The 25,639-nt window shown below is 38.2% G+C and overlaps 2 protein-coding genes across 3 annotated transcripts; one reads left to right on the top strand and one right to left on the bottom strand.

Annotated features, from left to right (window-relative positions):
* Positions 1 to 847: 847 nt before the first annotated feature.
* On the top strand, positions 848 to 2,955 carry LOC148851209 (fructose-bisphosphate aldolase 1, chloroplastic-like). Its single transcript, XM_088943578.1, has 6 exons — positions 848 to 1,186; positions 1,344 to 1,613; positions 1,714 to 1,823; positions 1,932 to 2,022; positions 2,111 to 2,380; positions 2,489 to 2,955. Exons 1-6 carry the CDS (start codon positions 1,013 to 1,015, stop codon positions 2,765 to 2,767), a joined length of 1,194 nt encoding a protein of 397 aa, XP_088799704.1. The 5' UTR covers positions 848 to 1,012; the 3' UTR covers positions 2,768 to 2,955.
* A 2,182-nt stretch (positions 2,956 to 5,137) lies between these two features.
* Positions 5,138 to 25,639, bottom strand: LOC148851208 (putative serine protease EDA2). 2 transcript variants are annotated; one of them, XM_088944270.1, is made up of 13 exons: positions 25,465 to 25,639; positions 24,065 to 24,244; positions 22,524 to 22,649; positions 22,250 to 22,405; positions 21,516 to 21,698; positions 17,492 to 17,608; positions 16,818 to 16,871; positions 16,653 to 16,724; positions 9,703 to 9,908; positions 9,336 to 9,430; positions 8,380 to 8,460; positions 6,509 to 6,592; positions 5,138 to 5,494 (listed from the first exon to the last, which is right to left on the bottom strand). In XM_088944270.1, exons 2-13 carry the CDS (start codon positions 24,215 to 24,217, stop codon positions 5,379 to 5,381), a joined length of 1,443 nt encoding a protein of 480 aa, XP_088800396.1. In that variant the 5' UTR covers positions 24,218 to 24,244; positions 25,465 to 25,639; the 3' UTR covers positions 5,138 to 5,378. The 2 variants fall into 2 exon arrangements, with proteins under 2 accessions (XP_088800396.1, XP_088800395.1); XM_088944269.1 differs by lacking the exon at positions 25,465 to 25,639 and adding an exon at positions 25,068 to 25,315.

Here is a 25,639-nt window from a genome sequence, read left to right as displayed (position 1 = left end):
CCTTGGTCGGGTGGTTAAGAGGGGGCCTAACCAAGTGAAGTGGTCTAGATCATTGCTTTTAGCTTTTGGTACTCATTAAGTTTACGTCTCACCTCTCTCATACTTAGGATTGGAATATCGACATATACTTCTGCCTTACGGTCCCATCAGAGAAACTGGATTCAGTCAGTGCAATTCTCCTTGGAACAACCATTATACTCTTGCATTGGGAATATTTCTCCATAAAATAAAGTATTTTCGATGTAAGGCTGTAAAGTTGTTTGAACGGAATTTGAACAAGATTTGCACCGACTGAGATCATTTTGTTCGGACCAAAATGATGATGCACCAACACTTGCTGCCTCACGTGCATAAGGGACGTGGCATTCTTTCTACCGTCCACTTGGTAATAACGATCTTATTGGACTCGGTGAAAAATGCCAAGAGGAAGAAAAAGAAGGTAGAAATCAATTAACAATAATGAAGAAAGATCACAACCTCGCATTTTATTTGAAACGGGTCTCCCAAAATTCTCCACTTTGGACTGTATAGGGTGAGTGCCATTTATAAATTTGTCTGTTTTGTTCGTGCGACATCATGTCAGAGAAGGAAGAAAAATATGGAAGATTTCTTCACAAAATTTTCTTATATTTTTCTGGTTTTACTAGTTTAACAAAAACCCACCATTAATTAAATTGAGTCATTCTTTTATTCAAGATAGACAAACGCCACTCCATGGCAACCAAGTTCATAGCGTGCCACATAAACAGGTTATCGCTCCAAGTGGCAAGCTCTGGTTGGTCGATGTATTACAGCCTCAAATGAGACATCCCTGGGATACTGTGTGGAACTATAAATACAGTGAACGAGAGCAAGCTCGATACGTGCTGCCTGCCGAGAGAGAGAGAGAGAGAGACCCACAGACACAGCAAGAGATAGGGAAAGAAAGGCCGTGACTCGCGAGACAGATAAGAGAAGAGAGGTACTGGTCTGTAGTTGTCTCAACTCTCAAGAGAGCAAAAGCAAGAAACAAATGGCATCGGCATCTCTCCTCAAGTCGTCTCTGGTCCTCGACAAATCTGAGTGGGTGAAGGGCCAAACCCTCCGCCAGCCTTCGACCAGCTCGGTCGTCCGCTGCCACCCGGTCTCTCAGTCTGCTCTTACCATCCGTGCCGGTTCATACGCCGATGAGCTTGTCAAGACTGCGGTATGTGTGTATATATATATATATATATATATATATATTCCTGTCTTATTAGTTAATGATTGGAAACACTCTCTCGGTTTACTAAATTAATAAACATAAATCCATCAAACTCTAACTCTTATATCACAAACGAAATTTGTTGAATGTGGGGATAAAGAAAACCGTTGCATCTCCTGGCCGTGGAATCTTGGCCATGGACGAGTCAAACGCCACCTGCGGGAAGCGTCTTGCCTCCATCGGCCTGGAGAACACTGAGGCCAACCGGCAGGCATACAGGACACTCCTAGTCACCGCTCCTGGCCTTGGAAACTACATCTCCGGTGCTATCCTCTTCGAGGAGACGCTCTACCAGTCAACAATCGATGGCAGGAAGATGGTCGACGTACTCGTCGAGCAGAACATCGTCCCGGGTATCAAGGTCGACAAGGTAAGAGATCTTCTTATCCCTTCTCTAGTATACGAACCTTCTAATTCCAACAGTGACAACATCTTACTGAAACCCGAGTTGAATCGTGAGTGTACAACAGGGTCTGGTTCCCCTGGCTGGTTCCAACGACGAGTCATGGTGCCAGGGTCTTGATGGCCTCGCCTCCCGCTCAGCCGCTTACTACCAGCAGGGAGCTCGTTTCGCCAAATGGTACTAATTAATTCCATCTTATATGACAATCAACACCACCTCCAATATTATAACTCTTCCTTTTTGATCGATATCTGTTGTGAAATCTGTGGTTGCTCCCTCCAATAGGCGTACCGTTGTGAGCATTCCCAACGGCCCATCGGCACTGGCCGTGAAGGAAGCAGCCTGGGGTCTCGCTCGCTATGCTGCTATCTCTCAGGTACAGAATCTAGAATAAGAATTAATCACTAATGGTTGTCTTTGCTTTCAGCCTATGAAACGTCGTCGTCGTCTCTTACTCTTTGCAGGACAACGGGTTGGTCCCGATTGTGGAGCCGGAGATCTTGCTCGACGGTGACCACGGGATTGAGAGGACCTTCGAGGTGGCCAAAAAGGTTTGGGCTGAGGTGTTCTTCTACCTTGCCGAGAACAATGTCATGTTCGAGGGTATACTCCTCAAGCCCAGCATGGTTACTCCTGGTGCTGAGTGCAAGGACAAGGCTACACCTCAACAGGTCTCCCAGTACACTCTCAGTCTCCTCCGCCAGAGAATTCCTCCGGCTGTCCCCGGAATCATGGCAAGTGTCACTTATAAATAAGACTATATGATCTTTTTATTAGTTATATTACACAGTTTGTGGAAAAAATTACAATCTTGTACTCATTTGCTAAATATGGGAGAGCAGTTTTTGTCTGGTGGGCAATCCGAAGTGGAGGCAACCCTGAACCTGAACGCAATGAACCAAGCGCCAAACCCATGGCACGTCTCATTCTCATATGCAAGAGCCCTGCAGAACACTTGCCTGAAGACGTGGGGAGGAAGGCCGGAGAATGTGAAGGCAGCCCAGGATGTTCTGCTTGTCCGGGCCAAGGCCAACTCTCTCGCTCAGCTCGGCAAGTACACCGGTGAAGGGGAGTCAGATGAGGCCAAGCAAGGAATGTTCGTCAAGGGCTACACTTACTAGGACGTACCATGTACCAATCTGTGGACGACGAAGATGATGAAGCTTAAGCACCTCTCTCTCTCTCTCTCTCTCTCTCTCTCTCTTTTATGCTTATAGCCATGAAGACTATTTTTGTTCATTACATGTAATTTTAGCGACTTAATAATAAGTTTAGTTTCAGCTGGCTAATGAGATGAGATTAGAAGGTACACACTTGTTTATGGTATATTTCTTGTGGATATATTTGGATTTTGGCAGCATGATATGATGGCATGCTCATTCGCTCTGCCTGGTTTTCTGTTTGAGATTGGCCATCCGAGTAGAAAGTTTCATTGTTCGTTCTGTGTTCACCTATAGCTTGTAGCTAAGATTGACTAAAACTATGCTTGAATCAAAATGGAGGTAACCTAGTTTATTCATTTCTTTCAATCGGATCAGCTGCAAGGATACAGGAAACCTGTCCTTGCAGTATGATCACACCCACTGCAGATTAGTAATACAAACGTGTAAAATCGGGTAAATGAGGTCATTGATTCTGCCAGGTTTCTTGTTTGTAACGGGAGCCCCACTACAGATAACAGAAAATTGAACACGCATCAAAGAACGATATCTGGCAGTAGTTTATAACTGTCACGTTTTGGGAGGAGGGCAGGGTTAGCTAATAACTTCTCCAAGACGTGAGAAGTAAAACAGGGGGAAAAGGAGGAAAAAACAGTCTAGCCAAGGTCATCTAAAGCACAGGGTTTCAATACTGCATTTTACATCAGAAAACTCCTTTTTATACGAATCCCTTTGTTCAAAACACGCATGTAGCCACTACTTGACCACACTAATCAGAAATGCTGATCGCCATGCTCAACCATCCAACATAGCTCCCATAGCTATTACCCCTGTTTTGCACTGATATAAATTCAAGCTGCTTTTATGGTGCCGAATACCACCCTAAAAGACGGTTCCGTGTACTTTCACTGTTTACTATTATTTGTGCAAATATGCAATCACTTAGGTTGTGTTCTATTTAAAGGAAAAAGTAGGGAAAGAAAGAGAAATGTAGTTTCCCTACCTTTTCCTTCAAACCAAACATAACATTAGACTGGATCTATAAATGTGTCGTATATATAACTGCTATGTCATGCTTAGATGGACAAACCATTTTACCTGATTGAAGAACAGTTGTGTTAAAAAATAACCAGTATGCAACATTGCTTGTTTCGTAATACACTCTTGAATCAGATGAAACACAAACACAACCACGAACCAAATTCACCCTAACCTCTCCAACACTCTAATAACGAATGCTAAGTGCAACTTTACGGTTCAGACTTGATGTCATGGTTTAGATTTATAATTTAACCAAGAAACCCTGTAATGAAACATGAGAGACCAACTTAAATTTTATCATACAGTGAAGTAGACCGTAGGACGGCGGACATTTTCTCAGTAATTTTCATGGTAGGAAGTTTTATATATATATATTTATATATACCAATGACAAGGGTACAAGCCACAAGGTTTCCTGGTATTCTCATTTATCTAACGAGGATTCATGAATACAAACATAGGTGAGCCCGGATCTCCTGCGAGCAAAACTATAGCATCCAGTCACACATTGGCGTTGGGAATGTCTCCCATATATGTATGTCAAATTCCTGGGGAGATGTTCCCAATGTGATTATGTGAGTCTAGACTCCCCTGCTTTCGATGCGTGCAGAGTTTTGGCTTGCAATGAATCCCGTCTCCACATAGGCAATTGATATGTATTCCTTCACATGTATCCTTACCCAAAGATATGATAAACATATTTGTTTGGCCATTACTTTTTAGAGCAAGAACCGGTCCTGACCCAATTATTAGTTGGGGCACATACCACAGAAGCAGAACCGACATAATTGGTTCTGTCAGGTAGACCCAACCCATTGACAGCTCTAATTACTTTCCATACATGATGTGAGACAGGGCTACCAAAATTGACATCTTGTGTCACCCCTTCCTTATTCTTCTTGGAATTTAAATTTACTCTGCACGTGCCTATCTAAATAAAATTAGAAAATTGTATCTAAGTATATAGTTTAGACTTCAGAAGGTAATCTACAAAAACATGCATCACTTGGATGCTATTGAATATTGAAATGCTTACTTTATTGATCATAAGAGGAAGGCTTTTTTTCGAACAAGAGGAAGGCTCTGTTATTTCTACATCAAAAACCTTTACACAAGGCTTCAGATGGGAAAGGCATTCCAAGCAGAGATCAAGGCTCCGTTTGTTTCAACATAAAATGATTACAAAATTTTTCAGGCTGAAATATTTGATCTATATTTTGCCCCTATTACGAAGAAAACTTTGCTTTCCTTGCATTTGCATCAAAACAAATAAGGGGTGGAAAGCTAAAATTTATGCTGTAAAGGGGGGCAGAAATAATAGCTGAATTATTTCAGTAGGAGAAACTTTACATCCATTTTACAGAAACAAACACAGCACAAGTAAAAAGAGAATCTATAAAGATAATTTCTATTTACAATATAATCACGATTAGTGTACATACGAAGATGAATTATAAGGATTTATCTGCTGATAACTAGTAAGAAAAGGTCGGTTTAAGAGCCAGAGCTTCCACATTCCTCCATGGATGAATCAGATAAAAGTTCTACCTGTGTCTTGGCACTCAGAGAGCCACAAGTCCATGTTATCTATTATCTGTTGTCTAACTTTGTGCACTGCATCAGGAGAGGCACAATTTTGGGCATTACCTACAAAGAACCAGATCCAGAAATGTAAAACATCATACCTATTTCAGATAATTGACAAGAGAATAAACTGCCATTTACCATCCATGAAAAATCTAGTATTGTGCCACCCAGGACTCCGGATCTCCTGCCCACGTCTACCCACAACACACTACCTCCATGCATTGGGAACATCTCCCGGTACATAATACTACGTAGGAGGATGAGATGTTCCCCATGTGTGGCTGCCATGTTATGTGGGTAGATGCAGGCAGAGTTCTTGTGGGCAGGAGATCCGGACTCGCCCAGAAGAGCCAACTCCAGTACAACATAGTAGAAAAACATAGCACCTTCTAGTAGTCCAAATGGTCTAACAAGGTCATAAATGAAATAAGTGGTTTGACATAGATGTTCCTCTTTAGTGTGTGCCCCCAACTAAGGCTGTCAATTGGACTGGATTAGGTCCAATCCGATCCAGTCCAATGTGAGTCCATTACAAATGGACCAGGTCCAATCCAATCCAATGAATATTTTGGACCGGTCCAATTCAATGTTTGGACTATCCAATCTATTCAAATTTGTTTTAATTTAGATTAATTCTATCAATGGACCAGATATTGGCTCAATCCAACCCAATCCAATATAAATTCAATATGGATGGACCAGGTCCAATCCAATCCAATAAATACTTTGGACCATCAAGTCTGGACTGGTCCAATTCAATATGTATTGTTGGTCCCATCCAATCCATCCAAATTGATTTTGGTTTGGATGGGGTCCAATCCAAAACTGGTCAGTTGACACCCACACCCCCACCTTAAGAGAGATTCTGGACTACCAATATTGGCTTCACTCCCTTGCATGTCTCATCTGCTTCATGTACTGATGATGACATTTCTAGATTATCCTCTAGTATACCATGTGGGGCATTAGATTTCCCAATTTGGATAGAATAGCTTTCAAGCTTCTTATTCTTTAGGGTTGTCAAATTAAGGCCTCATATGTAATAGTAAAATTGGACATGAATGTGAGCCATACCTTCAGGACTTAGCGGCGATTGTGGACATCCTCTCAGATCAGTTCCATGGCCACAATTATGACATGAAATTATGTATGAAGGCACTAGACATTTTTAAAATAGAGTTTTAGTAACAAAACAAGGATAGAAACCAAACTAAAGCAAAATCTAAATTAGACTAATCTTTATCATATAAAACATAAACTCTTTTGCAAATGAACAGAACAATACTATGCTCAATCATTTAAGTTCAATAGATTTGATTTGTTGTGTAGCTATTACATGAAATGACCATGAATTTCTCTTATTCTTTTTATTTTATCAATAACACACTTCATTAATTTCATTAAAACTTTTCAATGATAATTACAAAGAGGAAGACAAACTTTCTTATTTTCCAGCTATACCTTGAGCCCCAAAAGAAGGAAAAAAAAGAAAGATAAGAAGAAACAAAAAAAAAATTACAATTGTGCCCAAAACATTGACTCCCTCTCCACCCCTTGTTTAGCTAACCCATCAGCAAAAGAATTAGCTGATCTTTTAACCCATCTAATTTTAACCCCCATTCCTCGAGCCAACCATCTAAATTTCCTCCTCATATTGTTGTAATTCCATAAGCCGCTATAGTCTTTATTTAACCACCCAACCACCACCTCTGAGTCCCCTTCAATTACAAGTTTTCTGATATTCATCTCCCTGGCTTTCTGGATTCCTTCCATAACCGCATGGATCTCAGCTCGGAGAGAGTCACCCACTCCAATTGGGCTTGAGAATTCCTTTTGCAGCTCCCATCAAAGTTTAGTATTATGAAACCAACAGGGAGGGGGGGGGGGGGGACTCCACGACACATTCATCACTGTTTTGGTCTGGGTACTGCTAGCAATCGCACCCCAGTTCCTCAACAGGTCATCCACTGTATAATTTGTGAATAGCTCTAATGATTTCATCCACTGTACCACCCTTATAAGGATCAAAGCCCTCAACTCATCAACGCTTTTCTCAACTTGTGAGAAAATCCTAGCATTTCATTCTTCCGATAAGGACCAACAAACCGCAGCCCTCAGATCTCTCCACATAATCTTGCCCCTTTTCATGTGCCACATGAAAAAAGGAGAAAACAGATTTTGCATGTTTGATGGAGGGTTCCAACTACACCCAAATAGGAAAAAGCCCATTCCCAAATAGACTTTGCATATTGGCAAGACACCAGTAGGTGAAAACCTGTCTCCCCATCAGCTTTACAAAGAACACACCAATGAGGGGACAAACAATATTGGATCTCTTCTTTTGGAGCAGATCACCAGTGTTGAATCTTTCCAGAAAGGCTTCCCAGCAAAAACTACCAACCCTAGGAGTGATTGGTCTGCACCAAACCTCATGAACAGGAAAAGGGATGAATTTCTCTTATTCTTACAAGCCTCCATTGGTAATTGATACAAGTATAGATCTACACTAGCTAGGATATAATTCATAAAGGTGATAAATGCACAATAGAATAATGTGATATTGAGAGAGCTAAAAAATGAAAACCAAAAGGGCAGATGGACCAGATCTACAGTTTAAGGTGATTGCAACAGTTAAAAAAAAAAAACACGTCAAGTGCACCATACCTACTATGACTAGTAATGAAAATGGTCTTAGTCAACCTTGTAATGTTGGCCCATCTAAATTGACTCTTAATCAGTCAGGCCAGGATAGGTTGATAAGTTAGAAGTTAGAACTCTTTTTCTTTATTATTAGCAAAGTTAGAACTCGTTTCTGTCAGTAAAATTCATAAGGTTAGGTCAGCTTCTTCCAGATCATGAAAAAGCCTCCTGGTTTCTATTTCTATATATGATATTCAACGCCACCAATATTAAATCAAATTTCCTCATCAAATTTGAAAACTCACTTTCACTATCTGGTGATGGTGTCTGTTTGGATACATGTCGCCAGGGATCCTGTGAGCCATTTGTGAAAATAATCTTTGAACCTGTGAATTTATGCAAAAGAAAACATCTTAAAACAAGTGATGTATGAATGAAAGATAAGTAAGGACGATTTTCTTCAAATCACGACAAACCCCACATTCATAACTATAAATTTTACTAGCAAACTTTCATCCCCATCCACGTATATCAACAAATATATAAAAGCAATGGCGATTAAAAAAATTGGCCAGATACAAAAGTCTGAATATAATGTGGGATAAACTTTTTTTTGGCCCAATGATGCATAGGATAAATTAATCTTCAATATAGCAGAAGTTCGATGATAGCATTTAACGGTAACAATTGCCTATTTTCGAAAATGAACATGGGGAAACAGACTTCTTGAAACAGAACTAACAAGGGCATTTCCACTATTTGATTATAAATACAACAATAAATGATTAATTTAAAACATTTCATACACAATAGCGGGATGTTAATGGTGTATATTAAATAATAGTATGGTACTAGGATATAAAGATGACTTCATGTCTCAGCCACCAAAATGTTAAAAAAAATAGCAATTTCCACTATTTTTGGCATAGCTTCCATGCCACCACAAAGAAGTTTCATCCTTCAAAGAACAACACATCTACCTCCACTGATTGTAAATTTGGATCCATGTAACCACCCCCAAGTGATGTAAATTCATAAGGTAATGTTCACATTTGGTCAGACAAGTGATGTTTGGAAAATCCCTCTCTACATACATCATAAAGATTTTCATAGCATGGATATGGTACAATCAGAAACCATAATTTAACAATCATATAACAAAAAAAAAAAAAATGATACCAATCTATGCCAGCTAACTTGAGAACAAAAGACGGGTGGATAAATGTGGAACCAGAGAAGCTAAAGGGGTTAAAATGTGTACCAGCAATATCTGTGCCTCCATAGTATATGTTTGTCATGTCCACATCTGGAAAGATGCCTTCTCCAAAAACATTCTTGCATAGATCTAAGTGATATCTACAAAATATTAACAAAATTTGCATGTTAGGATATGTATCAAATATTAGCAAAATCAAATTCTATATATGGTGAATTGTTGTTTCTTAACATTTTAATGACATAGGGAAAAAAATAAAGTAGAACTGTTCTTCTAAGGAAATACTAAATAATTGCAGTATTCCCTCTTTACATGTTGCTTATTTGAAATCATGAAAAATAAGCTAATATGGCAGTAGAGGACTCAAAATAAGCTAAGAGTTTACCAAAAAATGAGCTAAGCAAATATTTACCTTTCATCTACCTTTGAAGAGCGAATGCTATCATTTGAGGGTGCTACCTGGAAATAAGCAACCTCAGTGCAAACCTGAAACCACCACAATCGATCACTACTGCCTTCACTGAGTGCAGTATTCTTCAAGTATTTCTGATTGTATGTTTGAACATCAGCTCCGAATTTTCCAATGAAATAATCTTTCACATAGTTGGCATATTCATCCTGTATAAAAAGTTAATAAAGTTTAAATACCACTAGAAGCATAACACTAGTTTCTTAGGGAAAAGATCAGAAGAAGAGTAAAAAGCCTACTGATTTTGTAAATAAATGAACAAAAACAAAATGCAACAGCTCAATAATCTTATGGACAGATATTGCACACATCCTAGGTTTGATAATAATGCCCATTTTATATTATAAAATCGGCTTGGATAGAGGGGAAATATAAAAGGAATATCTATAACAAATCTTGTTCACCGGAATTTAATAGCTAGATTGGTGGATAATAGATTATAGCACCAGATTCCCATCGAAGCTTCACCATATCTATTGAAATTTATTGAAAAAGAAGAGCACCTAATTCTTGTGATAAATCTATTCTTAAGTCCAACACTATAAATTTTTTACTCCCTCCTGAATTTTAAGAGTATAACAAAATGTTGGGAAGTTCATAATATTTTAACAGGATAATCTTTACCACCCCTTGCACATAAAAACAATACAATGAAAATCAGTGTTTTAAACCAAAAAAGTAGGAAAATTAAATGCAATTTCACATAATTATATGATGTAAATATAGATTCATAATTTCACAATGGATATGATACTAAATAGAACAGAATGGCAAAACACAATTCATGTAGCTGACCCATACAGTTGGGATAAGGCTTAGATGATGATGATGATATGATGTAAACATAGATTTTTTTTTCCTTTTCTTTTCCTTTTATAGAGAAAATGTGTTTTTAACAGTAAAAGTTCATTTCATTAATTTCAATTAAAACATATTGCACAACATTGTTATTACGAATGAGCTCAGCCCCCATTATCAATTGAATGAACCCAATTACAAATCTGTGAAAAAGAGTTGTTCCCTGCACACCCCTTGGTTTAGCCAAATAATCAGCAATCCCATTTGCTGTACACTTTACCCGTCTAAAAGCTGCCCCCAACTCCTTTGCTAAATTGCTATGTTCTCGATCTCTCTTATAAGTTATAATGTGGTTGTGAGCCCACATGCTCGGGTTGCTGTCATTCTTTTATAGATAAAAGATGTTAACATGGAAAATATTGGATATTGGGTGGTAGCAACTTTCTACAAAGGACAAGACTTGGCTATACACATATAAGCCCATATGCATGTATTTACATTTAAAGAGCAGAGCCCAATCATCTAGAATGGAACCACCCATAGGAAAGGCACAACTGATGCAACATTGGAGATCCCAAGGACTGGGAACAAGGGGTAGAATGTTTCTGGAGAATATGGTTTAGAAAGAAACAAAAAGGACCTTTCTGAATGAGTTTACATCACAAAAGATCCTCACGGAGAGTCATCTTCCTAGTGGCATCATGGATATTGGTTGAAATAGATTTCCATGAAATCAGGGACCGATCATTATGTCACAGAGTAATTTAATGAGGGACTGTTTCTGTCTAAAAGACTAAAACGTTTGATGGCAGATCATTGGGTAGCCTGAGCCTTTCAGGAATTGGTGGGGTAATAGAAGATAGAGATGGAAGCATAATCTGGCCTTTATTGGGGCCTATCTGGGAGGTGGATTTGGCAAAGGCTGAGTTGATGGGCTCTTCTATTTGACCCTTGGTATGCTGTCCTCAGCATCTCTCTTCCCTTCTTTGATTGAAGGCAATTCTACAAATGTCATTAGATAGAATAAGGGTTTGAAATAGCCTTTGGAGATTGTCCTTCATACAGAATAAGATAAGAATTTATTTTGAGATTTTGTAATCATGTTTTCAGATGAATTTCTAGGGATCAAGATGAGATTTCTGACAGGTTAGCTGGGTTATGGTTAACCAAGATGAAACGTATTGTGGCTTTCATTGACATGGAGCATGTACACTGAAAATTTTGTACAGTTTCAGATGGACTGACCTTTTGCTTTGATGTCCATCCTATACTCCTTTCTGCAAGGGCTTTCTCATCTCTTTAATATAATTTGGATCTGACTACTCAAGAATAAGAATAAGATAACAAATATAGCATTCTTTTTGGTGCTGTGGCTGAAAGGCATGTCTTGCCAGCATTAAATCTGTCAATGGGCCGGGCAGATCAGAGCCAAACCCACCCAATTGTATTAGAATCTGGGTATGCATTAGTGTCCCAATTATAATCGGGTAACTATAATTGGATCAGGATAGTTTTGGTAGTTCCACACTGATTAAGACCCTGAACAATAATTATGTATATGCATATTGGCATATGCACTTAGATGATAGGTGATAGGGTACCACCTTGCTATGCTTAAGTGGGCACCAAGGTGCCTACTAGGCACCAGTTAGGCAGTTTTTTCTTTTATTTTCCTTTCTTTTTTGGACAAGAAAAGACCTACAACTTATTGGGTATGAACATTGCATATAAAGCTAATTGTAATGAACATTGCATATAATGCATGTAATATCATTAATTTCACAAGGGACTATCACTGTTAATAATAAATTTAAATATTTCATACAAAATATAATCCAAGTCAGCAAAATAACAAGGCCAATTTAAAATTATTGAATTTCATGTAACCAAAATCAAAACCATTAAGCTAAGTAACAGCAAATTGAATCCAATCAAGCAACAAACAACATAATACACACGCAGCATATACACGTGATTTATTTTTTTGATCTGTTGTAGTATACGATTTAATTTATCATAGAACCCAAACAAAATACAACATTGTACACAATTATGATAAAGTTCTGTGAGGTGCCAACTGCCAACTGTCTATGCCAAAAAGACATGACAGGGGTGATCATTCTTAGCCCAGCCTGGAAACCTGCCCCAGCTCAGCCTGTAAATTTCTGGGTGAGCCCAGGTTTTTGTGCTTAGGCCCTGCGTGGACTGCAATGTATAATAAAATATTATATATACATGTTATTTTATTATATTTTATATACAAAAATTATAAATATTACACACAGCATATATTATTTTAACAAAAGCATTTTCTTTTGGTTTCTTTTGAAGGGCTACACAACGGGGGGTAGCCCATACCCCAACCAGGTGCAGGCAGGACTCGATCCCAAGTCTCTGCTACGACCAGCAGGAGACCTTACCAACCAGCTGGTTGGCACCTTGCATTATTTTAACAAAAGCATGTATTTCATGTATACGGTATTTCACCACTCTTGATTAAAACCCCCATCAATCACATCACCATTGTGGAAGCCCCATGTTCTGGCCATGAAACACAATTACAGTGTCCTTTGAATTCCTCATTTTGACATTTCGCCAAAAGCACCACACTGAGACACAAATCTCTCCTGCCAGATCCCTCCTCCATCTATTTTTCAGTTTTGCCACTGCATAAGCCCTCTCTGCAACAATGGGGAACTGAATGAACATAAAGAGAATTTAAGTGTTTGTTGGCGGAGGTGTAGATGTTGCAAGCTTTGGAGCAGAAAGAAGGTTTGAAGGGGTTTCCAGAGAAGAAATCACAGGGAGAGTCGAAGTTCCAATCAGGGTCTTGGAGGGAATGTAGTGGTGGAGAAGATAGGAAGCTAGGGAGAGATAGCCACAAAGAGGGATGGGAGGAGGGGAGAGTTTGGGTTAGGGTTAGGATTTAGGGTTAGAAAAAACAAGAAAAGGAGATAGCAGAGCAGGTGATGGTAGATAAAAGTTGTTGAAGTCTTCATGGAATAACCCTGAAGGTGGAGGAATCTCTGTTATTTCATCTTCCATCTTCGTCAATCCCTGAAGATCCTTCTGTCTCCATTCTCTTCTTGAGGCAACCAGTGAAATGAATGCAGAGCATTTTCAATTTTTTTATCAGCAACACAAGAAAAATTTATTATTAATTATAAAAAGGAGTAGAATAAGGAGTTGTGGGCAAAGATTAAGCCCAAAATCACTTTCGATATTTACAAAACAGCCCAAAACATGGACTGTCTCTGAATTCCACATTTAGCTAGCCCATCTGACACACTGTTTGCAGATCTTCCAATCCACTTCACTTGGATTATCATATCCTTAGAAACCTGCTTGAAACGCCTGAATTCATTCTTTAACTGCCATATTACTCCTTCCCCCTTTTTCATCCAGTCCACAACAATTTTGGAATCACCTTCAATAATCAATCTCTTGATCCCTAACCACCTTATACACAGCTGCCAACAGTTCTGATCTCACCACATCTCCATGCTGAATAGGTCCCGAAAACATAGCTACAATATTTCCACTTTCCTCCCTGATGACCTAAATAACACAGAGGCCAATCTCCTTTCTCACAACCCAAAAAATCTGCCATTTCTCTCACATTTAGACCAATTGATTTTCAAGTTAGAGATCCTTTCAAAGAGCTTCACTAGAATTCTATTTCTTCCAATTACCCAGCCCTTAACCAGCTCCATAGAGTTAGCCTTGGAGATTATCTTACTTAAGACCTCAGCTATCAAAGTGAACAGAAATGGAGAGAGTGGTGGATCACCTTGTCTAAGACCTCTAAGCCCTTCAATGAAATCAATTGTCGACCCATTGACTATAACAAAAAAGTGTCTTGTTTGTAAGCAACCTCTGATCCATTTACACCATAAATCCCCAAAGCCACATCTCCACTCCTCACAACATTGATCAAGAAATCCCAATGCACTAAATCATAAGCTTTCTCCAAGTCCAATTTTAATGATATTCCTTTCTTAACCTTTTTTGAGCCTCCATACATTCATTTGCAATTAGAACCTAATCAACAATCTGTCTATCCTATATAAAAGCCCCTTGGAATTGGGAAATGAGAGGGGGGAGGACCTTCTTAAGCCTCAAAGAAAGCACCTTGGCAATTATCTTATAGATACTAGTAACAGGGCTTAAGGTCTGAAATCCCCTAGATGAGTTGCATCTTTCTTCTTTGAAATCAAGGCTAAGAAGGCTGAATTCATTCCAGGGCTGATTACTCCCCTAATGTGGAACTCACTAAAAACTTTAATAAGATCATCTTTAATTACCTCCCAACAATCTTGATAAAAAGCGATTGTGAATCCATCAGGCCTAGGAGCCTTAGATCTATCCATAGAGAACACTACTTCCTTAATTTCAACCTCCTCAAACCTTTTTTCCAACATCTCCACTTGATTTTCTTCCAGACAATCCCATTCAAGCCCATCCAAAGACGATCTCTCATTGATTGGCCTATGATAAATTGATCTGAAATGATCTGGCAAAGGCACCCCCCCCCAACCCACCACTAAAGATGATATTGAGCTCTTCCTTTTTCTACCATTAGCTTAAGCATGGAAATATTTTGTGTTTCTGTCCCCTTCCTTAATCCATCTCTCCCTTGATTTTTGCTTCCAGCTGATCTCCTCTCTCTATAAGGTAATCTCAAGCTCCTTTCTTAGAGACCATCTTCTCTACACCACCTTGCATCTCCTTATCAATCTCCTCAATTTGCAAAATAATACTGGTGTTTTTCTCTTCCAATCTCCCAAACTTGATTCTGTTCCATTTTTAATTTCTCCCTTCAAGATCTGCAATTCCTTCAGAAATTTCTGACCTTCCTACATAGATTGTGGTATGTGGGTAACCCACCACTCCTTAACCTTTTCTTGAATTCCAGATGGGTAAGCCACATATTCTCAAATCTAAAGGGAATTGGACCTCCAACATTGGACCTTTGAAACAAGCAAATTGGCCAGTGATCTGAAGTAACTTGACGCAATGTTTTTCCCATCAAATTCAGACAATGTTCTTCCCAGTCAAGAGACACCAAGAATTTGTCCAGTCTAGAGCATATAGGGTTAACTTGAAGATTAGACCAAGTAAAGCAAGATTGACCTAACGGGATGTCCCTTAACCCATGATCCTCAATAAGCTGTTAAATCTCCTCATTCTTGAGGTAACCCTTTGTCTTCCACCATTTGATTCCTCCACAAACCTGATTATATTAAAGTCTCCTCCTATGCACCATGGTCCCTCCCACAAGCCTCTAATATCTGCTAATTCTTCCCACATTACATTTCTTTCCCTATAAGAGTTTGGACCATATACATTGGTGAGGACCCATTCAAATCCATCCTGGGTGTTCTTCAACTTGACTGAAACTGAGAATCTCCCAACTAACTCTTTACCACACCTGAACATTTCCTCCTTCCAAGCTGTTATTATTCCTCCAGAGGCACCCCAAGCTGGAGCATAACTCCACTGAATGTCTCTCTCTCTCCCCAAATACTTATCCGCTTCCTATCTACCTCCTGAATTTTGGACTCCTGGATCAACACTAGGTCTGGTTTCTCTTTCTTCAACAACTCCCTAATCAACCTTCTCTTTGTAGCACTTCCCAAACCCCTCACATTCCAGCTGATGACCTTCATTGACCTAGCTGAGATTACCCTAGAGCATTTTCAATTTTACATATATTATATATTATAATATTTATATACTATTTTTTATATTTAATGATGTAATCCAAAATCCCAGCCTGGCCCTGTCCATGGTCGTCCCTGATGACAGTAAGGCACCCCTCAGAAAATGCCTTGTTGCCTAGGCATCACTTTGACAATTATGACTTGCACCAGTAAAAACTAAGTGCACACCACTTAACCACATCAAGAATCATGGTGTTGAAATACACAAGATAGTTCGTTCTGGATGAGTTATAAATGGACCCGTCACATAGCAGAGGGCACAAAAACAACTTAACAGTATGCTCCATCATAGCCTTTAAACTATGTATTTTCCTAAGGAAGAAGCTCACTAATATTAGACTATTGAATGGTAGTCAACAGAGATCTGCATACCACCAAATCCTTTCCATCTTTCCTTGCTTTGACAAGAGGAGAACATAGTAAATTGGGATTCCCATATTGAAACTGCAAATTTTAAAAACGTGTTAATAAACTTATTTGAAATAATAAGTATCAAATAACAAAAATTTAGTTGTATCAATTGTTGGATTACATTACCGCTACAACTGCAGCATCTGCCAGGAAATATAGAAAATCAGCATCATTGTTAAGCTGCATCCGTAAATGAAATATCCACAAAAATGATCAAAGTTTGTAAATAAAAAGATCCACGATGGAGTAATAGAGAAAAGGTTGACAACCGCATATGTAGCTAACAGTATCTTGTTAACTAGTATATGCATAAATGTACACATATATTTAGGTTTATTTTATCAGTGCTGAGAACAGGTACATCTAGGAGTTGGGTCTGTCTGACCACAGAATTTTGAGATATAGAACTTGGTTAAGAAGGAAGGAAACAACAGCCAGAAAATAAATGCACTAATGAAGAAACATGATAAATTCAAAACACAATAGTGTACTGGAATTCTATGCTGCATTATTAAATGATAGATGGGCATTGCATATATTTGTTTTGAACATCTAATTAAAAAATTACATTAGATAATTATGATGTATGTGTGTCCAAATAAGTGGGTGAATGCTTAATATGTTAAAACTTATAATCAGACTGTAATCATGTTTAAGAAAAGAAAATTGAGGAGATGCATAAATAATATGGCATCTTCATATTATATTGGTAGGAAGGGATAACAAATTAGAACACACTCCACAATTCATGCTTTTGGTTAGATGAAAATTAATCTTTACAAGGAAGCAAAAATGCATACCTCAGCTGCATCAAACAAAGTCTTCACTGTTTTTCCATCTGATACAAGCTTTTCTTCAACAAGTTTCGTGATTTCTTGTAATGCTTCTTTACATTCAGCACCAGCTGACACACCAATCTACATATGAAACCCATAGCAGATACAGATCTCATAAGTCCATAAAATCTATACCAAAAAAAAAAAAGAAGTCACTAAAACCTAAAATGCAGTAGGAGCATGAAGAGTGGCCTTTAGCAAATGAAACTCCATCACTATTATTCAAATTTCCCTACTGACATTAGCAAAAAAATCATTTAGAATAATTTTTTATTTTTCTCCCAATGTGTACACACGTGAAATGTTGTAATGATCTTGCAATATAAACTTTTTCTTCTATGGTTTCCTGATCAGCCCCTAGGTGTTACACTCAATATATGATCATGTAAGTATGGTTTCCTCCAAGAACCCTCCTGTTTTTTTTTTTTTTTGAGAAAAGGTAAGGTAAATTTTATTGAGACAGAAATAATAGTACAAAGGGACCCCCCCTCAAGGAGAACACCTTGGTAGGGGAGCAGCCAAATCAAAGCAATATTACAAATGCCATAAGTTCCTAGAATTCGGCCTAGCCCCCAACTGAGGCCTGAATCCCCTTTGATGCCGAGACCCAAGAAATCAGCTTTCCAAATGAAATGGATATAATGTCCTCTGGGTCCTTGTAGATGTATGAAGAAGCCTTTTGTTCTATTATGCCCAAATGGTACTGATTACTGCAGCCAGAATGGACACCCACACAGCAGAAGCAAGCTTTAACAGCCCCTGTAACACCCAGCTCCACAACATCTCCTTCACTGAGGCTGGCATAACCCAAGCAAGACCCAGTGCAGATAGATGATGATTCCAAATGCTAGTAGAAATAGAGCAGTGAAGAAACAGATGGCTGTTGCCTTCCACATCTTGACCAGACATCACACATCTCTGATCCTGGAGTTAAATCCCTCTCGTAGATAGATGGGCTTTGGTTAAACACCCGTCTAAAGCTGTTGCCCACACCAGGGCATTGAATTTTGAGGGAGGGGCCGGGTTCCAAATTCTGGAAGCAGCCATGCCTTCCATGTTTCTTTCCGACAGGTGACTGGCAAATTACTTGACTGAGAAAAGGCGATCTGTACTCCAGGTCCAGATCCAACTATCTTCTTTGAGAAGATCCAGGGGCTGGGGGGAGATCAGCTCAAGTAGCTCGGCTAGGCTTGCAATTTCCCAATCCTGAAAATGCCTTCTAAATAAAGGGCACCATACTACAGAATTACCAAATACCTCAAAACAGTCTGCAACCACTGCTTGGAGGTCAGCTAGCTGAAATAACTGAGGGAATAAATCTGATAGAGGGGTATTTTCACACCAAGGGTCTTTCCAAAATGCCAGCCTGTCACCCTTCCCTAGTTTAGGACTTAAAACTCTGCTAAAACTAGGATAAATGTTCATTATTTTCCTCCATAAGGAGCAACCTAAGGAGGGGAAAGAAGAAATGGTAATCCAGTCTCCTCTGTCTGTGTTATATTTAGCTGCAATTATACTCCACCAATTGTTCTCTCCATTCCAAATCTCCAGATCCACTTCCCAAGAAGAGCCTTGTTTGAAAATCCTCATCCACTTGATACCCAAACCTCTTTTTTCTTTCAGAGAGCACACCTTATCCCAGTTCACCAAGTGAATTTTCTTCCTATTTTCCTCCCACCCTTTCCACAGGAAGTCCCTCTGCAGTTTCTCAATTCTTTGTGCCACTTTCCTTGGTATTGGAAATTAGGAAAGATAGAAAGCAGGAAGATTGGACAGGGAGCTCTTTAAAAGGGTGATTCTACCCCCCAATGACATATTTAGCTTTCCAAGAAGCCAATTTCTTTTCCATCTGTTCTAAAACCGGTTCCCAGATCAGCACCGAAGTGTATTTAGCTCCTAAAGGGAGACCCAAATATTTTATTGGTATGAACCCCACATAACAAGCTAACCTCTCCGCCAAGGCCTCTATATTAACCACATTACCCACGATCAAACACCACCTGTTCCAATTTACTTTTAGACCCATGTCACCCATCACTATTTCTTTTTTTTTTTTTTTTGATAAAATAAGCCCATCACTATTTCAAACCAACTGAGAACTCCCACCAATAAATCTAACTGCTCTTCCTTGGCTTCAAAGAACCCTCCTTTTTTCTAGTGGTCTCTCATCCTTCTTAATATAAGATATTTTCTCAAAAGATAAGAACAACAATTGAAACTATAAAAACTAATATTCTTATATACAGGTTAAGAATTTAAGACCCTCTGCCCCTGGCATGGACTTGTTTGGGCTTGCATCAAGGGCTTGGTATAGAGGCAGCTCATCGAATTAAGAATACAATATGTTTAACATCACAATAACCACTTGAAGTAATGCAGTTGGGGAAAAACAAAGATTTGAAAATTCCACATGCTTGAATGTTTAAGTGTTTAAAACTGTTCTGTATGCTATTTTTGTTTCTATGTTTTTTCTTTAAATATGTTTTATATGTTCTATTTATGTGTTTTAATTTGAGCCAATGGACTTCTTAAAAAATGTGGTTTCTTTTAAAATTTAGCTTTGCATATTTTTTAATTAATATTATTTTTAATGGTTTTTGTATTTTTTATTTTTTTAAATTTGCACCTTGCTTCAAAAAGAAGCCTGCCTCGAAGCCCTTGTGCTTCTAAAACACTGACTTCAGTTCTGTCAAATCAGGTGGATCCATGCAGACTCATTCAGTCACCTCAGTTGAGAAATGAAGCTGATGTTCATTGTCCAGGTGCCTCCCATGTGCGTTTTGCCAAGGTTTTCGTGGACAGTGCATGTAACAATATTGATTATGCTAGCTATGTAGCTATTCTTTTTGATGAAGACAATAGGTTTTTAGCTGCATCATTAGAAGATGATCTGCCCAGATCACCACTGTTTTCAGAAGCAAAGGCATTGCTCATTGGTTTGTATCTAGCAGCAAAGGAGTGTAAAAGTGAGATCATTATTGCTTCAGATTGTGAGGCTTTATTAAAGCATTTAAGTGACAAATCTATCTATCTACCTAGCGAGATCTGGTCTGTCTATTCTAATATTTTGGCCTAGCAGCACAATTTCTCAGGGATTAAACTCGTCCATGTTAAGAGAGACATCAATGGAGTTGCCCATTTCCTAGCCAGTAAGATGTGTTCCAAAGGAAAATGGTGTGTCAGTCTGCTTGTTCTAATGGCCAATAGCCCTCAGCATGATTAATGAAAATGTTCATCTTTTTACCAAAAAAAAGTTTCTGTATATGATGGATGATGAGGCAGATCCAAAATATCCACTGGTTAGGGGACTCTGTGGATTGGCCACATGCTTAACATCCAGATTAAATCAGCCCTACAACCCACCTTATATTGCTAGTTTTCTAAATGAATATTAGCTAATTTTTGAGGATGTACTTTTTTTGAGGTCCTTCTGTTTTTGATGTTTACATCTTCTCTTTGTACAAAGGACCTTACATCAATACAATGATACTTTACCTTTGCTCAAAAAAAAAGAATGAATATTAGCTAATTAGCCAATAAAAGTTATAGTTTTTAATACAAACCTGCACAGAGAAAAGGGTTTACTTTGAACTTGTAGCAACATAATTTGGGCCAAAATTTGTTCCACCAATATAGGAGTCCTTTTGGGTTCCAAACAAATTTCCCTTCAATAAGATTCTTGCATTATTTATTGATGAAAAAAGATTCTTGGGTTATTTAGTGAGGTCGTTTAAGGAGCATCACTAAATGAACCAACTAGTAAACCCATTTCCATATATATAGGTTGCCTCATTGAGGCAAGCACTTTTATGGCCCCTCACAACCTTGTGAACACTTGCCTTATAATACCTTAACAACCATGATGCAACTAAACTAAAGGAAACATTTAGGAGTCAAAATGTAATATTATTTGAAAAGTTGGATGTCATAAATCAAATTATTGACGCATGTCTAATTAATAGGCAGGAAAGATATTTTTCTAAAGTACCTGTTTGTCAAAATTAGTGAAGTTGTAAACAGCAAGAACAACTGCAGAACTTGCAAGACTTCCACATGTTAGATGAGGGAACTTTACACGGAACCATGCACTAAGTGCTCCAGAGTAAGAAACACCGAAAACAAACCAAGGGTTTTCAACATTTGATCGATTCAGCTTTGAATTCAAAGATTCCTGCAGGATAATTATTATTGAGTCATTTAAGAAATGATACATTAAGAATGGGAACAAGAAATAGAAGGGGAATGAAATATAAAGAAAAGAGCCACTTCTTTTTAATAAATATATAAATGGAGTGGTACAACAAGAAAGCAAAGCTGCTTAAAGAGAGAATTTTAAACAATTTGTATCAAATTCATATCTCATGATGAGGAAAAAATGGAATAGCATGCATCAAAGTGCAACATATCCAAATGAATAGACTGCTACAATCATCACATATCTGTTTCCAAAGATTATGGATAAGCTCTCCTTAAAAGACAAAAACAGTATCACACTCTTACTGGTATCATACTGAGTTTGCTTGTATTTCTCACCATATTTCAATGTGAATGAAATGCTTAACTTTGGCTTCAAATCCAACCACTGTTAGATCTGCTGTATTGTTTAAATAGAAATAATTAAATATACATAGATATGTGGTAGTAGAATGTGCAGTCAAAAAGTAGCTAACTCGAAAAGAGCTTGCTTGAAGAAAGACATGTAGAAAACTATATCATCCTTACCTGATAATACTGACGAAAAGTAGCCAAATCAAAAAGAGCTTGCTTTGAAGAAAGATATCTTAGATTTTCTGTTGTCAACAAGTTAAAAGGGGAACTCTTCCCATAATAACGATGCTCAAGAGAAACCAAAGCAGCACCAAACTTCTTTGCTAAAACCTGTTTGATGTTACAAGGCTTGTAAATATAAAATTGCTACACTGGTTATGGAAAACAAAATGTTTCAGAGAAATACATGATATTGCAGTAGAGATGCCAAAGTAATTTTATGACTTACATTGGTATAGTCATTAGGAATTCCATTGCACGAGGATTCACCACATATTTTTAAAAATATGGGTCCATCAGGAACCCGAAAGTAGTCAAGGAATTCATAGTAGCGCTGCCCAAATTGACGATGGTCCTGAAAATTTGAGTGCAGCCATCAGGACTATGAGCACATCATACATTTTAACAGAGACTCAACCATCCTTGAAAGAATAAAAAAGCACTACAAACATGCATTTGACCAAAATGAGATCATAAAGGAATACCAAATTTACCAAAATAGTAGATGAAAAGGTCAGAAAAGATCTGTTTAAGATTTCTTTTTCCAATTAGCATTTTGAACTATCCATAAGCTAGAAATTTAACAATGGAATATAGATTTCTGTCATGATGTAAGACTTGTGAGACAACTACGAGTTTTTTGTGCACAAATCAACCAGGTTAATCCAAAAGTCTGATGCATTCCATTCTTTGAACAGATTAATTGTGAAAGGCCTGGAAAAAGTGAGAAAAATCAATTTTGCAAAAAGTAGATAGTACAACCAAGTTTTCTGCTATCTTAAGTCTCCAAGATGAAACTCATTGCCATTGGATCTTGGACAACAATCTTGTGAACTCGTATGCACCAGTACACTGGCTTGATGCACTGAATTATCTATACTTACACTGGCTTGATGCCATACTTCACAATCTGGTTTCCAAGACATTATGATGTTAGCATTAGTACATCAAACATTAATAAATCAATTGTATACCTGCAACATCACTTTGCAATAAATCTGCAGCTAAATAAAAATAAGAAATAGCACCCTCCTCATTTCAAGACTCCGAAAGAATTGAATGTGATATTATGACATGCAAAAGACATGTATAATTGTTCAGAGTCCTTGTCTGTGATTTCTCAGAGTGCAAATCTCATGAAGCTGTAGTTACATATGAGCAGGAAAAACGTAAAAACATAGGAAGATCACTTTATGGAACCCAGGCTTCCATACGCAGCAGCAAGACAATGAATACAGAGGAAATCTTTTATCAGATAAAACCCTATTCTTTCAAACCCAAAGAATATCTTAATTCTCAATATGTCACTCTTGATCGGATATATTAGGCTCTTTGTCAATTATCAGGAACCTGCCGTTTTAGTGCCAAAGGAGTACGCAGGCATCTTTCTCATAGTCATAGGGTGGAGATCCTGTTAGAGCACGCCTATTTCTTAAGTAATTAAAAATACTTTCAACACTTCGATTCATAGCATCGTTAGTTCAGGTATGTGAATTGGTCATAGTAGTAATTCAACTTTGCAAACTACGGAGCTGTCTGTTTAATGCCTGCCGAAAGGTAACTTGAAGAACATAATCAATTTGTTTGTTTTTCACGTGATTTTTTTCTGATCGTTTACAGATGCTTAAGCAAGATACAGTATGAATTAATAATCTAAATATTCAGGAAACCAATTCGTCAAAAAATTAAAGTTGTCGAAAACAAATTAGGAGCCAAGTTGAGGAGGGGAGATAGGAAGACGAACTGGAAAAACGTGAGAAAAAAACTTACAAGTGGAGAGAAGTGATCGAGCGTCTGATTGAACCAGAGTTCTTTCTGAGTCAGGTACGAACTGCCATTTGTGATCTCGAACCTTCGAGATTCCACGACAACGTGGGAGATAATGAACAATAGCTGAACAACTACGTAAGCCCTCATCTCCATTTCTTCTTCCTTCACGTCTTCCCTCGTCTAAAATGCATTTATAAAAAAGGATTTATAGGATGCCGTTACTTATATATACCCTCTCATCGAAACATTTAACGTCAAGGTTGACAGAAAGAAATAAAAAGACAAAAATGCCCTTCACTGTTCATTAAATTTTAAAAACGCGCCCCTCCAGTTCTCCTTAAATTCTCTCATTTTGTGATCGGAGATTTAGGCATCCCAACATTCCAACAGATAACTTGCATGAAATCGATACTCTTTTAGGCTCTAATAATCTTCGAGAGCCTGAGTATGGGGCCGGGCACATCTCCATATTTATCCATTATATAACCAGTGGGATGCCGGTAACCAGTGGCACAGTGAAGCAACATATGTCTTCTGACAAATCATGTTTATTCCGTAAACCACAGCCCAAACCAGTGGTTTCTGCAGAGAAGAGTGGTATTCGTATTCATCCATTATAATCAGTGGCACATCTCCATTTCTTTCTCTTTACTTTTTTATTTTTCTATTTTTTGTAAAAGAATTTTTTTTGATAATTTGCTAATTATTTTTTTACAGGGAAAATTTTCAGTTTTACAAAACACAATAAAACAGAGATTTGTAGAAGATGGTTCTCGGGTTCATACGTGAATTGATTCTGCAGTAATCGATCTCCGCCTCAACTAGACAAATTATATACATTTAGTTTGAAAGACGGACTGATCTCCGGCTCTCCGCCTCAACCAGGCTCTTAATTCCGTTTTACTATTTTTTCTTTATCAGCTTGAGATTTTGTAGAAAAATCAGCAATTTATGGAAGCATTGGGAAACTAGAGGGAGAACTGCGATCGAATTAGTGAATTACCTGATTCTGTTATTCAACATATTCTCTCCTCCTCCCCGTAAAGAATGTCTATGATTCCCAATCTAGATTTCTACGAAGATCAAATTTATGAATTTTATGGACTCAGTTCTGCTTTGTCGTAATGGTGCTGTAATTCAAAAGTTCCGTATGAATTTCGGTGACGACTATTGTGATAGTTATCGTGTTCATTCATAGATATCAGCATGATAAATCTAGGGTTTCGACTGAGAAAGTCGGGAGAAGAAAAAAGCGGTGTTTTGAATGGGGCAAAATTGGTATTATAAGAAAACAATGTGCATGTGGTGTTGGCTATGTAGTGCCAGACAAATCATGTACTGCACCATATTAGCATCCGGTACAGATTAAAAGAAGTCCGGAATGATTAGACAGAAAGCACCTGCGGTAGACGGTGGCTCTGTGAAGTCAGTGTAAAGCACCCGCAATATGCTATAAGTGGATTTTACTTTGGCGCGTCGCATACATCCGAACTTGTCATTGGGAGATGTGTCGTGGGCGCATAGTACCAGTAGGAAACCAGGAATTCCTATAAATGAAAAATGTGTAACAGCCAT

Source organism: Nelumbo lutea, chromosome 5 (assembly GCF_056320005.1).
Source record: "Nelumbo lutea isolate HS-2025 chromosome 5, American lotus-T2T, whole genome shotgun sequence".
NCBI classification, from domain to species: Eukaryota; Viridiplantae; Streptophyta; class Magnoliopsida; order Proteales; family Nelumbonaceae; genus Nelumbo; species Nelumbo lutea.
Note: the sequence above shows the minus strand (reverse complement) of the source record. Positions and strands in the feature narration are given on the sequence as shown.